General features: G+C 42.5%; 1 protein-coding gene across 2 annotated transcripts in view; it reads right to left on the bottom strand.

Annotated features, from left to right (window-relative positions):
- The window catches only part of LOC311146684 (solute carrier family 12 member 7-like), a 99215-nt gene that overhangs the window by 38670 nt on the left and 46663 nt on the right, over positions 1 to 13882 (bottom strand). For both annotated transcript variants that reach the window (XM_084183215.1, XM_084183216.1), the window contains exons 2-3: positions 7233 to 7327; positions 5284 to 5415 (exon numbers count right to left, since the gene is read on the bottom strand). In XM_084183215.1, the coding sequence (XP_084039341.1) occupies positions 5284 to 5415; positions 7233 to 7327 (227 nt within the window). The remainder of the gene's footprint in view (positions 1 to 5283; positions 5416 to 7232; positions 7328 to 13882) is intronic.

Below are 13882 nucleotides of genomic sequence, written 5' to 3'. Positions count from 1 at the left end.
GGCTTGAGCAGGGGGACATTGCGTGCGCTGCAGGATTTTAATCCATGACGGCGTAGTGTGTTACTAATGGTTTTCTTTGAGACTGTGGTCCCAGCTCTCTTCAGGTCATTGACCAGGTCCTGCCGTGTAGTTCTGGGCTGATCCCTCACCTTCCTCATGATCATTGATACCCCACGAGGTGAGATCTTGCATGGAGCCCCAGACCGAGGGTGATTGACCGTCATCTTGAACTTCTTCCATTTTCTACTAATTGCGCCAACAGTTGTTGCCTTCTCACCAAGCTGCTTGCCTATTGTCCTGTAGCCCATCCCAGCCTTGTGCAGGTCTACAATTTTATCCCTGATGTCCTTACACAGCTCTCTGGTCTTGGCCATTGTGGAGAGGTTGGAGTCTGTTTGATTGAGTGTGTGGACAGGTGTCTTTTATACAGGCAACGAGTTCAAACAGGTGCAGTTAATACAGGTAATGAGTGGAGAACAGGAGGGCTTCTTTTAAAAAAACTAACAGGTCTGTGAGAGCCGGAATTCTTACTGGTTGGTAGGTGATCCAATACTTATGTCATGCAATAAAATGCAAATTATTTACTTAAAAATCATACAATGTGATTTTCTGGATTTTTGTTTTAGATTCCGTCTCTCAGTTGAAGTGTACCTATGATAAAATACAGACCTCTACATGCTTTGTAAGTAGGAAAACCTGCAAAATCGGCAGTGTATCAAATACTTGTTCTCCCCACTGTATGTAAGAATGCTGTTCATTGACTATAACTCAGCATTCAACACCATAGTACCCTCCAAGCTCATCATTAAGCTGGAGGCCCTGGGTCTGAACCCCACCCTGTGCAACTGGGTCCTGGACCTCCTGACATGCCGCCCCCAGGTGGTGAAGGTAGGAAACAACATCTCCACTTCACTGATCCTCAACACTGGGGCCCCTCAAGGGTGCATGCTCAGCCCCCTCCTGTACTCCCTGTTCACCCATGACTGCGTGGCCAAGCACGCCTCCAACTCAAATCATCAAGTTTGCAGACGACACAACAGTAGTAGGCTTGATTACCAACAATGACGAGACAGCCTACAGGGAGGAGGTGAGGGCTCTGGGAGTGTGGCGCCAGGAAAATAACCTCTCACTCAATGTCAACAAAACAAAGGAGATGATCGTGGACTTAAGGAAACAGCAGAGGGTGCACCCCCCTATCCACATCGACGGGACAGCAGTGGAGAAGGTAGAATGCTTCAAGTTCCTTGGCGTACACATCACTGACAAACTGAATTGATTCACCCACACAGACAGTGTGGTGAAGAAGATGCAACAGAGACTCTTCAACCTCAGGAGGCTGAAGAAATTTGGCTTGGCACTTAAAACCCACAAACTTTTACAGATGCACAATTAAGAGCATCCTGTTGGGCTGCATCACCACCTGGTACGGCAACTGCACCACCCGCAACCGCAGGGCTCTCCAGAGAGTGGTGCGGTCTGCCGAATACATTACTGGGGGCAAACTACCCGCCCTCCAGGACACCTACAGCACCCGATGTCACAGGAAGGCCAAAAAGATCATCAAGGAGATCAACTACCTGAGCCACTGCCTGTTCACCCCGCTATCATCCAGAAGGCAAGGTCAGTACAGGTGCATCAAAGCGGGGACCGAGAGACTGAAAAACAGCTTCTATCTCAAGGCCATCAGACTGTTAAATAGCCATCACTAGCACATTAGAGGCTGCTGCTGCCTATTGAAATCACTGACCACTTTAAGAAATGGAACACTAGTCACTTTAATAATGTTTACATATCTTGCATTAGTCATCTCATATGTATATACTGCATTCTATAATATTCTACTGTATTTTAGTCCATGCCGCTCTGTCATTGCTCGTCCATATATGTATATATTCATAATTCCATTCCTTACTTAGATTTGTGTGCATTGGGTATATGTTGTGAAGTTGTTAGATATTACTTTTTAGATATTACTGCACTGTCGGAGCTAGAAGCACAAGCATTTCGCTACACCCGCAATAACATCTGCTAAACACGTGTATCTGACAAATAACATTTGATTTGAAAGTACTGAGTAAAGGGTCTGAATACTTATGCAAATGTGATATTTCCGTTTTTTATATATATACATTTGCACACACACAAAATGGGGTATTGTGTGTAGATTTGGTGAAACAACAATTTAATCAATTTTAGAATAAGGCTGTAACGTAACAAAATGTGGAAAAAGTCAAGGGGTCTGAATATTTTACGAATGCAATGTATATAAAATCCAGTCTTACTTTATCAAAGTCCTTTTAAAAATCTGCTATAAATAGCAGGCCTGGTTTCTTAGATGTTTCATGTTGTTCTATTATTTCTACTAGTTGTCGTATATTATCTCCAATGTATCATCCATGTAAAAAACCTGTCTGATCAGGATAAACAATACCCGGTAAAACCTTTTTAATTCTGAGTGCTATATATTTCACTAGTATTTTTGCATCACAACATTGACGTGTAAGAGGCCTCCAGTTTTTTAGATGGACTGGATCTTTAGATTTGCCATCTGGGTCTTGTTTTAATAATAGTAAAATCAGAACTTTCTACTGAGTACCTGACAGACTACCATTTCTATAGTAGATAAAACATGCTAATAATGGAGCTTTGAGTATATAAAAAAGGCTTGATATACCTCTACCCGTTTAACTTCAAGCCCTGGGTTTTTTCCAGACTGATAGAATTCAGTCTGAAAAAGTTATTCCTCTGTAAAACTTCTGCTTAAAATATTTAGCTTCCTCTTTTAAAATATAATTCAGAGAATCATAGCTGACTCCGTCTTTAGTAACGGGTTTCTGCAAATTCATTTTGGCAGCATTCCTGTGTTGGAGATTCAGGAAGAATTTGTTGCATTTTTCTCCATATTCCATCCAGTTTGCTTTATTTTCGTAATAGATTACATTAGATCATCCTTGAATAAGTTCCTCCAGTTCTTTTTGTTTTCCTCTAACTTGTTATTCGTGTCTCTGTAGTACCGTTTTTATTGCTATCTACCTGTACTATTAGTTTGTGTATTTCCCTTGTTAGTCTTGTCTCTTTAGACAGAAACTGTTTGTTTTTTTACTGATGAATATTGAATGACCTCTGAAGGTACATTTAAAGGTATCCCAAACAATAAGGGGATTTGCTTAAACCTATATTGCACTGGAAAAATTCAGTTAAGAATTATTTGACTTAGTTAAGAATAAATTCTCCTCCAGTAGACTTGGATAAAATGTCCAATATCTCCGTCCACGTGGAAATTCTGTAAGAGTCATGTGAAGGCCAATTAGATGATGGCCCGATTGCATTCTGTCTCCTGTCAATACTTTTTAACCTTCGAAAGTAGTCAAGACGACTAGCTTGATTAAATCTCCTGTACAATACATTTTACAGCTGAGATTACAAGGTCAATTGGCATTATCCGGCAGATTATTTTTAGTCTACACATGTAATGTGGGCAAAAAGAGCTGACAAACTTAGAGCCGTACACTATTTGGTAAATATTTATTTTATAATTGGCTCATTAGCAACCATCAAACCATCTCAGTTGGAACGCGGTCACTGGCAGCATAAAAAACACAATGGTGACGTCAATGGTGTGAGGTCAGCTGCTTAACTGTGCCCTGTAGTGATACGATTCAAACCCAGTTTCAGGAAACCCCATCATTTAGCTAGGTTACTCATTACACTAAACGTATACAATACCGTCACATGCAAACCATACCACCCCAATCCCCCTACAACAATTCTCACCACACAAGTTGTTTTGTTTTAAGCCTGTTCCATCCCCCATCCATCTTCTTGTGTTTGTAAGTGAAGTTTTACAAATATTGTCTGATAACTTTATGTAAACGCAACTGACAAATTGATTGCAGAATAAATGTGCGTCACAGTTTGGAATTTAGAACTTCAATAATTCAATTTCTGGGGTCTATGGAGAGAGTGGACATAGGATTAAGTTTGCACTGGCATGCATTTCAGACAGTGAGTGGACAGATTTATTGCTCAAATACATTGCAATGTCCTTTCTGCATTTAAGAAAACATAAGAAGTAAATCCTTCCTTAATCTCTTGTGGACAGTCTAAGTAAACATCACTGGTACAAATTACGCAACATTTTAGTCCTGGGTTAACTGAGATTAATCCTTCCTCGGTGCTCAGCCCATTGTCAGCATGACCCCTTCATTCTCACATATAATAACAGTAAAGCATTTTAAGTTGAAAACATGACGTTGAGATCCTTGCAGTCCTCCAGAGAAATCAACAGAACGAGTCAGTAAAATAATACTATATCGTTTCTGTTTGCATGTAATACAGCTCGGAAAGCAGGACGATCCAAATATAACACCCAAACACAATGCTACACAGTGTACAGTAACAGGCTACCTTTACAATGATCTGTTTTGACCTCATCACAGCCATTCAATCCATGCCCTGATCACCACAGGATAAATTAACAATTTCAGTGTTATCCACCGATTGCTGACACAGGCGCCCCCCCCCCTGTATGCCCCACAAAGTTACAACGCCCCCTACTCTTTTGAGATCAGAGAACCCTCCCAAACACACCTACAATAACATCAACAGTGCCCCCCCCCCACCCAAAAAAAGCAGCCACTGCATAAATACAGTACAGTACATACCATATATCCCATAAGACAACACAGCCCTCTCTCAATACTGCTGTTGGTTCTCATGTACGCCTTTTTACCAGTGTCAATGTGGCCCTTGTTCATAGACCATTCACAACCTGGAGTGGCATCTTTACGATCCACTCTTTGTCTCCACAACCTCCCTCCCCAAGCCAATCAGATCTCCAGCAAGGAGGTGTGCTGGAGTAATTGTCAGGGGACAGAGGCATGGTTTCTGTGGCCTTGCGGTGGTGCTCTGACGCTAAAGAGCAACAGTAGGGGTATTTCTTTGGTTGGTATTGGTAGCAACAGCTAAAAGGATGTGAAGGCAGATATAAAAGAAGTTTGCTCGAGGCCTGGCATCAGTTGTACCAAAAAGAAGCCTGAGAGAACCCAGCCTGTGGTCACAAGAATGCTGCATTATATTCTCAAATTCTCACTCTGTTCTCAGAGGAGCTGCTGCACAGCCATCACACTCACCAGCCAAGGTTGGTTTGCACGATAATAATAAAGCTTTTTTTCTGATACAACAACAATTTTCTTGTCAAGTGGATTGAGAGTTAATACAATGTCTGTCTTCTACTGAACCACTGGGATGACTTCTCAGTAATGCACAAAGGTCATACTGTACCTTGACTCTAATCTTTGTGACCCCCTCCTCATTCTCGTACTCCTCGTGCTCAGTGACCCCCTGGGTGAGGTTGGTGTAGTTGGCCAGCTTGTTGAGGAGAGAGGACACCATGGGGTTGCTCTCAATCTCTTCCTGTCAATAAGGACACAACGACATTGAAATCGAGACACCATGGCATTGAAGACATCCTAGTATAAAATAAACAAATGCAACACGTTTGGATGATATGTAGTCTACAACATAATCCAGGTAAGCATTTAGCTCCCACTTTAGGTTAAGTGGCATAAAACCTGTGGTAATTACAGTGAGGGAAAAAAGTATTTGATCCCCTGCTGATTTTGTACGTTTGCCCACTGACAAAGAAATGATCAGTCTATAATTTTAATGGTAGGTTTATTTGAACAGTGAAAGACAGAATATCAACAAAAAAATCCAGAAAAACGCATGTCAAAAATGTTATAAATTGATTTGCATTTTAATGAGGGAAATAAGTATTTGACCCCTCTGCAAAACATGACCTTGTACTTGGTGGCAAAACCCTTGTTGGCAATCACAGAGGTCAGACGTTTCCTGTAGTTGGCCACCAGGTTTGCACACATCTCAGGAGGGATTTTGTCCCACTCCTCTTTGCAGATCTTCTCCAAGACATTAAGGTTTCGAGGCTGATGTTTGGCAACTCGAACCTTCAGCTCCCTCCACAGATTTTCTATGGGAATAAGGTCTAGAGACTGGCTAGGCCACTCCAGGACCTTAATGTGCTTCTTCTTGAGCCACTCCTTTGTTGCCTTGGCCGTGTGTTTTGGGTCATTGTCATGCTGGAATACCCATATACGACCCATTTTCAATGCCCTGGCTGAGGGAAGGAGGTTCTCACCCAAGATTTGACGGTACATGGCCCTGTCCATCGTCCCTTTGATGCGGTGAAGTTGTCCTGTCCTCTTAGCAGAAAAACACCCCCAAAGCATAATGTTTCCACCTCCATGTTTGACGGTGGGGATGGTGTTCTTGGGGTCATAGGCAGCATTCCTCCTCCTCCATACACGGCGAGTTGAGTTGATGCCAAAGAGCTCAATTTTGGTCTCATCTGACCACAACACTTTCACCCAGTTCTCCTCTGAATCATTCAGATGTTCATTGGCAAACTTCAGATGGCCCTGTATGTGCTTTCTTGAGCAGGGGGACCTTGCGGGCGCTGCAGGATTTCAGTCCTTCACGGCGTAGTGTGTTACCAATTGTTTTCTTGGTGACTATGGTCCCAGCTTCCTTGAGATCATTGACAAGATCCTCCCGTGTAGTTCTGGGCTGATTCCTCACCGTTCTCACGATCATTGCAACTCTACGAGGTGAGATCTTGCATGGAGGCCCAGGCCGAGGGAGATTGACAGTTATTTTGTGTTTCTTCCATTTGCGAATAATCGCACCAACTGTTGTCACCTTCTCACCAAGCTGCTTGGCTATGGTCTTGTAGCCCATTCCAGCCTTGTGTAGGTCTACAATCTTGTCCCTGACATCCTTGGAGAGCTCTTTGGCCTTGGCCATGGTGGAGAGTTTGGAATCTGATTGATTGATTGCTTCTGTGGACAGGTGTCTTTTATACAGGTAACAAGCTGAGATTAGGAGCACTCCCTTTAAGAGTGTGCTCCTAATCTCAGCTCATTATCTGTATAAAAAGACACCTGGGAGCCAGAAATCTTTCTGATTGAGAGGGGGTCAAATACTTATTTCTCTCATTAAAATGCAAATCAATTTATAACATTTTTGACATGCATCTTTCTGGATTTTGTTGTTGTTATTCTGTCTCTCACTGTTCAAATAAACCTACCATTAAAATTATAGACTGATAATTTCTTTGTCAGTGGGCAAACGTACAAAATCAGCAGGGGATCAAATACTTTTTTCCCCTCACTGTAATGACATTATGATATCAAAAGCATTGACATGTGGTATACCTCAAAGAGAGCCATGTTCTTGCCATCGTAGTAGTTTCCTCGGTCATGGTCAGTGTTGTTGATGAAAGGGCTGCTCTCTCTGGGAGTGTTATCTCCTGGGAGCCAACAGAAAAGGTGACAGCGTAAGATAAGACATACCTCTACTGTACGATGAAAAACAAAAGTATACCCAAACACGCTTCAGCCCAGCTTAAACAAAAAAGGGGAATCAGGTGCTCAACTGAGGGACTTGAAATTCAAAAAACATTCCATACACCAGGATACTTCGACTTGTGACTAACAAGGAGAATAAAGAAAAAGGAGCATTCTCTTTCTAGTAAATCTGATCAATTTATTGACGGAACAGACAAACAATAGGCTTACGTTTGGCATGAAAAGCCTTCAGAGCCTTGAGTAGAAAAAGGCACCTATATACCCTCGCAGGGGAGTGTCCCACTAGTCATGTCAATCAAACATGTCAATACTGTCAGTAGTAGCAATTAGACAGGTTATTCAAACAAGAGTATGAACATCATTCAAGATTCCTACACATACATTCCACTTGAATAACAAAAGAAAGACATAAAAGAAGAAAGACTTATTTACAAAAAAGATGAGAAAGAGAGCTGTTCAGTCAGACCCTTTGGCTCAACGCAATCTAAGCGCTCGATCCAAAGTGCCTCTAACAATTTCTTCACAATATTGCCCCCTCTGGAGGAAAGAGAACTTTCCAAACCATTGGGGGGGACCTGGGAGCCAGGTACAGGGCACAGGAGCAGGATTCGGGAGCCCACTGTGCACGACGCGGACTATGATATTGCAACCCCTCCTAAAGCATATCAGGGGACGGTTAGACGCAAAGTCTTTGAGCGAGGGATTACTCTGGAGAATGTGTCAGTGTTTGTAGGCCCGCGAACCAATTTCACTCACACACCCAAAAAAAAATGTGTAACTCAATCGGGGTCTCAACTTACTGTTGAGAGTTAGAATAATTGGTGCAATTTCGAAATTTGGTTGTGCATCAGCAGTCATTCAATTAGCCCATGTCAGATACATTTATTTAGATTGGTAAATTAGTCTAGCAGCCAGCTATCTAAACTTATATTATGCTTGGTTGAATTACCAAGCAGGTATTACCGTCATGGTATTTTTGTGCATTCAATGCATTGAAATTGCCATCGATAAAATGCAATTGTGTTCACTGTCCGTAGCTTATGCCTGCCCATACCATAGCCCCACCGCCACCATGGAGCACTCTCTTTACAATGTTGACATCAGCAAACTGCTTACCCACACGACGCCATACACATGCTCTGCAGTTGTGAGGCCGGTTGGATGTACTGCCGATACTCTTTAAAACAACGTTGGAGGTGGCTTATGGTAGAGAAATTAACATTCAATTCTCTGGGACAGCTCTGGTGGACATGTATGCAGTCAGCATGCCAATTGCATGTTCCCTCAAAACTTGAGACATCTGTGGCATTGTGTTGTGTGACAAAACTGCACATTTTAAATATTTGGCCTTTCACTGTCCCCAGCACAAGGTGCACCTGTGTAATGATTAGGGCTGACCCCAATTAGTCGACTGGTCGATTGTTTGGTCGTTAGGCTGTTGGTCGACCGAGATTGTTTTAGTCGAGCAGTAACAAATATATATTTGCGCCCATCTCAGTGAACTAATCCATTGTGGAAGCCTACACTAAAAGCCAATTTATGCTTGATCCGAAAATGTGGCGGGAGCATCCATATGGAGGGTGTGACAATTGTGGAGCCTCCAGAGGCATGCAGAGGCCAAATCGAGCTCCATACCGCATCGCCATGCGCCTCCCAAATTTTCTAACAATGAGGAAGGCTCTGTATAGCTCCGCATTGACATGATTGGTTGACGGTAGGTGGAGGTGGTACATCCTGTAAAAAACACACACTCACTTCCTTGACAAAAGCTAGTATGAATGCCCTGACTTCTGCTGGCCAATGCAGACGTCAGATTGACCATGCTCCCAGATGCACAATGCACTTCTCTCTCCAGAATGCGCTCTCTCCCGCCAATTTGTGCACATTCATTGTTTCATAACTTCATTGTGTGAATTGTTTGCGTTTGATTGTTAGCGTATATCAATTCCCCATTACATATATCACCAGTAGTACATTTACTGTTCATTCCTACAATTTCTAATCTACAATGTTTGTTACTTTGATTACGGTAATTTCTGTTAATGCATTCAATATTATCATACCAGTATTCACGTTATCATTGTAGGAGTGGACACATTGTAGCATAGGTTGTGCACTCTGGAAACACTTGTGAGAAACTTGGTTTATTTCATTCCATTTACGGGTTTTGTCAATTTAGCCATTGTTTTCTGTGTGGAGCGCTCCGGTCAATGTTGAGTAAGGATGCACACGCATAGAAGTAGGCCTTAAGGCTACCTGGCCTGCGCGCAAATGCAGGGATACAGTGCCCCTTGTCGAGGCACAGATCTGGGGAAGGGTACCATAACAATTCTGCAGCTTTGAAGGTCCCCAAGAACACGGTGGCCTCCATCATTCTGAAATGGATGATGTTTGGAACCACCAAGACTCTTCCTAGAGCTGGTCACCCAGCCAAACTGAGAAATCGGGAGAGAAGGGCCTTGGTCAGGGAGGTGACAAAAACCCGATGGTCACTCTGACAGAGCTCCAGAGTTCCTCTGTGGAGATGGGAAAAGCTTCCATAAGGACAACCATCTCTGCAGCACTCCAACAATCAGGCCTTTATGGTAGGGTGGCCAGACGGAAGCCACTCCTCAGTAAAAGGCACATGACAGCCCGCTTGGAGTTTGCCAAAAGGCACCTAAAGACTCTCAGACCATGAGAAACAAGATTATCTCGTCTGATGAAACCAAGATTGAACTCTTTGGCCTGAATGCCAAGCGTCACGTCTGGAGGAAACCTGGCTCCATCCCTACGGTGAAGCATGCTGGTGGCAGCATCATGCTGTGGGTATGTTTTTCAGCGGCAGGGACTGGGGGCTTAGACAGGATCGAGGGAAAGATGAACGGAGCAAAGTACAGAGAGATCCTTGATGAAAACCTGCTCCAGAGCGCTCAGGACCTCAGACTGAGGTGAAGGTTCACCTTCCAATAGGACAACAACCCTAAGCACACAACCAAGACAATGCAGGAGTGGATTCGGGACAAGTCTCTGAATGTCCTTGAGTGGCCCAGCCAGAGCCTGGACTTGAACCTGATCGAACATCTCTGGAGAGACCTGAAAATAACTGTGCAGCAACACTCCCCATCCAACCCGACAGAGGTTGAGAGGATCTGCAGAGAATAATGGGAGAAACTCCCCAAATACAGGTGTGCCAAGCTTGTAGCATCATACCCAAGAAGACTCTAGGCTGTAATCGCTGCCAAAGGTGCTTCAACAAACAAGGGTCTGAATACTTATGTAAATGTGATATTTCTAAAAACCTGTTTTTTCTTTGTCATTATGGGGTATTGTGTGTAGATTGATGAGGGGAAAAAACGATTTAATCAATTTTAGAATAAGGCTATAACGTAATAAAATGTGGAAAAAGTCAAGGGGTCTGAATACTTTCCGAATGCACTGTATAAATGTGCCCATTTGGGGATCAGATAGTATTTCTGATTGGCTTAATGGTTCTCAAAGTAATGTTTTCTTCACCTCAAACAGCAAGCAAACAAAGTCTGTTTTTACATCCATTGAGAATTACAATAGTTCCTCAATGTACTTGAAAAATCTTTCCAGCTCTCTCCCTTTCGATAACCACTCAGCGTGAAAGGGAAAAATGTCTTGCTCTGATCCAGGGGAAACGTTTTAAAATAGGCCTACCTGATTACTTATCAGTGCTTGACTTGGACTGAAAAAGGTTTTGGTACTCATTTTGGGTGCTGGTGCTGTTTATATATGGGTGCAGAAGCTTCACAATAGATTTGAGCTAATATTCGATAAGAGGAACAGGAGCTCAAGCAGCAGAAAATATGAGGTGCCGGTATTCAGCTCCGGTGAGCTCCTGCCCAAGTCAAGCACTGCTTCTTATCCCTTGCGCAAATAGCCTACAGCTGTGTCTGTCCCGAGCTCACTGGCGCAGGAAACTGAGGGCCCAGAATATTTTATACAATGTTGCAAGTTCGCTAGCGCAAGCTTCAGGGCCGGACCCAAATTAATAGTTGATACAATGTTTCAAGTTCGTTGCAGACAGGCCATGTGTAGCCAATGTGATTTATAGGACATTTATTTTTAAAATCAGGATATTTTCTACCTGCAGGCTGCAATGTTTTTAATTTGTTGGCTTTATGTAGGCTATTTTTAAATAGTTGGCAAAGGCAATAGAAGTTACTTTTTAGCTTAGTATCATTTTAATTTTTATTAAACACATGACAATGATTTTGAGATATGAAGACATTATTATAAATTAAACTTCACATGTGCATATGAAAACCATAACTGGCACGCAGATCAGTAGAAATTGTAAGATAAATTGGCATTCCACATGAGAAAAGTTGCAGACTCCTCGTGTATCCTATTACCGGAAACTTCTGGAGAATAATGGCAGAATCTGTGAAAGCCAGCAGGAGCGGGAGGAGAATAGTTGGGTCAGGTTAAGTTTTTTAAAATTCTGGTTATCTAGATCTCTGGCGCCCTCTTGAGGCATTTGTCTTATTTCATCAAACCGTAAGCTTAAAGCATCAGACAAGCTCAATGTATATAGTTGATTTTATTAAAACACATTGTAAATACAAGCTTAAAATGTAGACCAATCGATTGGTCGAAAGAACAGACTACTTTTGGTCTACCAAGATTATTTTTTTTGTCAGGGTCAGCCCTAGTTACATTTTACATTTTAGTAATTTAGCTGACGCTCTTATCCAGAGCGACTTACAGTTAGTGAGTGCATACATTTTCATACTAGTAATGATCATGCTGTTTAATCAGCTTATTGATATGCCACACCTGTTAGGTGGATGTATTATCTTGGCAAAGGAGAAATACTCACTAACAGGGATGTAAACAAATTTGTGCACAAAATCTGAGATAAATAAGCTTTTTGTGCATATGGAAAATGTCTGGGATCTTTTATTTCAGCTCAGTAAACATGGGACCAACACTTTACATGTTGCGTTTATATTTGTCTTCAGTGTAGCTGTAAAACTGCTAATTTTTCCTCTACGCCCCATGGCAAAATTAGTAGAATTGCATGAAATGAGTTATACAATTGCTAAATGTTCTCTCTGCCCCATGGCAAAATGTGTAGAATTGCAGCTAACTTGCTTTAAAAACGGCAACATTTTATCTACGCCCCATGGCAAAATGTGCAGTATTGCAGGAAATGACCTACAACAACTGATAAAATAAAGATAATCGCTGTCACGAGAGGGGCCGCTAAAATGTTTTGCTCGCAAGGGGTGGATGGATCTGGGTATGCAGACCCACGAGACACTGTGGCTCCTCATCACGAGTTCCAATTTTTTGTGGCCCTCGCCCCCATCAAAGTTAGAAAGTGTGAGAGGGCTTCTAGGCCTCCTGCATGGGGGATGTTTGTATAAAGAATTTGAACATCCATTGTTGTGGGTTCGATGAGGAAATCCCTCTCATTTTCAGTAATCCAACCATGGACTAAAGCACTGTTAATATATGCATCAATTTCACTCTTAATACAATCCGTAGGGCTTGCACGTAAGGGGACATAGAATTCTCATAATGACTCATAATGGCCATGTGATATCGTTAATAACTTTGTACCAAAACAGCGCCCCCCCTTATCAGCAGGGAAAACTACAAGATAAGTGATTTTGTAGACCTTTGAGTGCTACAACCTCTTCTGCAATGAGGTTACCTTTAGAGAAGTTGCCAGTAAGCATAAATACTCTAAGGTCATTTTCAACTAGGCAGCTATATGTGGCAATAGAAGGGCTCAGATTAAAGAATGGTGAAAGGGTAGACTTTTTGAAACGGTTAGGATTTCTCACTCCCTGACTGGTTTCAATATCAGTATTCACCTGATTTCTAAGAACAGTGTCACTGTGACTCAAGACTGAGTTAGAGGTGAAGAAATGCTTAAATTCAGTTGTCTAAAGAATCTGTACGTTTCTGTCTTTTGAATCACTATTGATTTCCTGGGAGTTTTTCCACTTGACCAAAGTATTGAACATTTTCAGTCATACTTTTCTTAGGAAACAATCCATATTCAGTTGTTCACTTTGCCCTGCTACGGATCAAGAAGAAGTAATCTCCAGTGTCTTGTTGATAGTCATTGCCATGTGTCCTGTGGGGTTTTGTGCCTTTGTCTGCGCGACGAAGGCTGAAAAAGCAGCACAGTCTGTAACCTTCAGGACCTCAGATGACCTTCCCCTCTCAGATTACCATATGTACTCTGTTCTGCTCCAGTGTGTCAGCGCCAGCGGTGCCTTTGAAGGCTTATGTGGCTCTTCACACCGACAGACGTTTCACTGTTTAACTGCCAAAGTGCTGATCTCTGTTAAAATGCTCTGATACGAAATCAGGAATAGAACGACAGCAGCATTGCATACTAGAGAATTCACACCCCTGTAGCTGAGTAAATGTTATGACAGGGCAGCCTGCTGGTAGCACGCAGAAGGCTACTGGAATCAGAGCAATCATGTGCACCGGATGAGGCTGCTGACGACACTGGTCAATGAGACTGA

Source organism: Coregonus lavaretus, assembly GCF_964263955.1.
Source record: "Coregonus lavaretus genome assembly, chromosome: 19".
In the NCBI taxonomy this organism is placed as follows: Eukaryota; Metazoa; Chordata; class Actinopteri; order Salmoniformes; family Salmonidae; genus Coregonus; species Coregonus lavaretus.
This window is presented reverse-complemented; position numbering and strand designations above follow the sequence as displayed.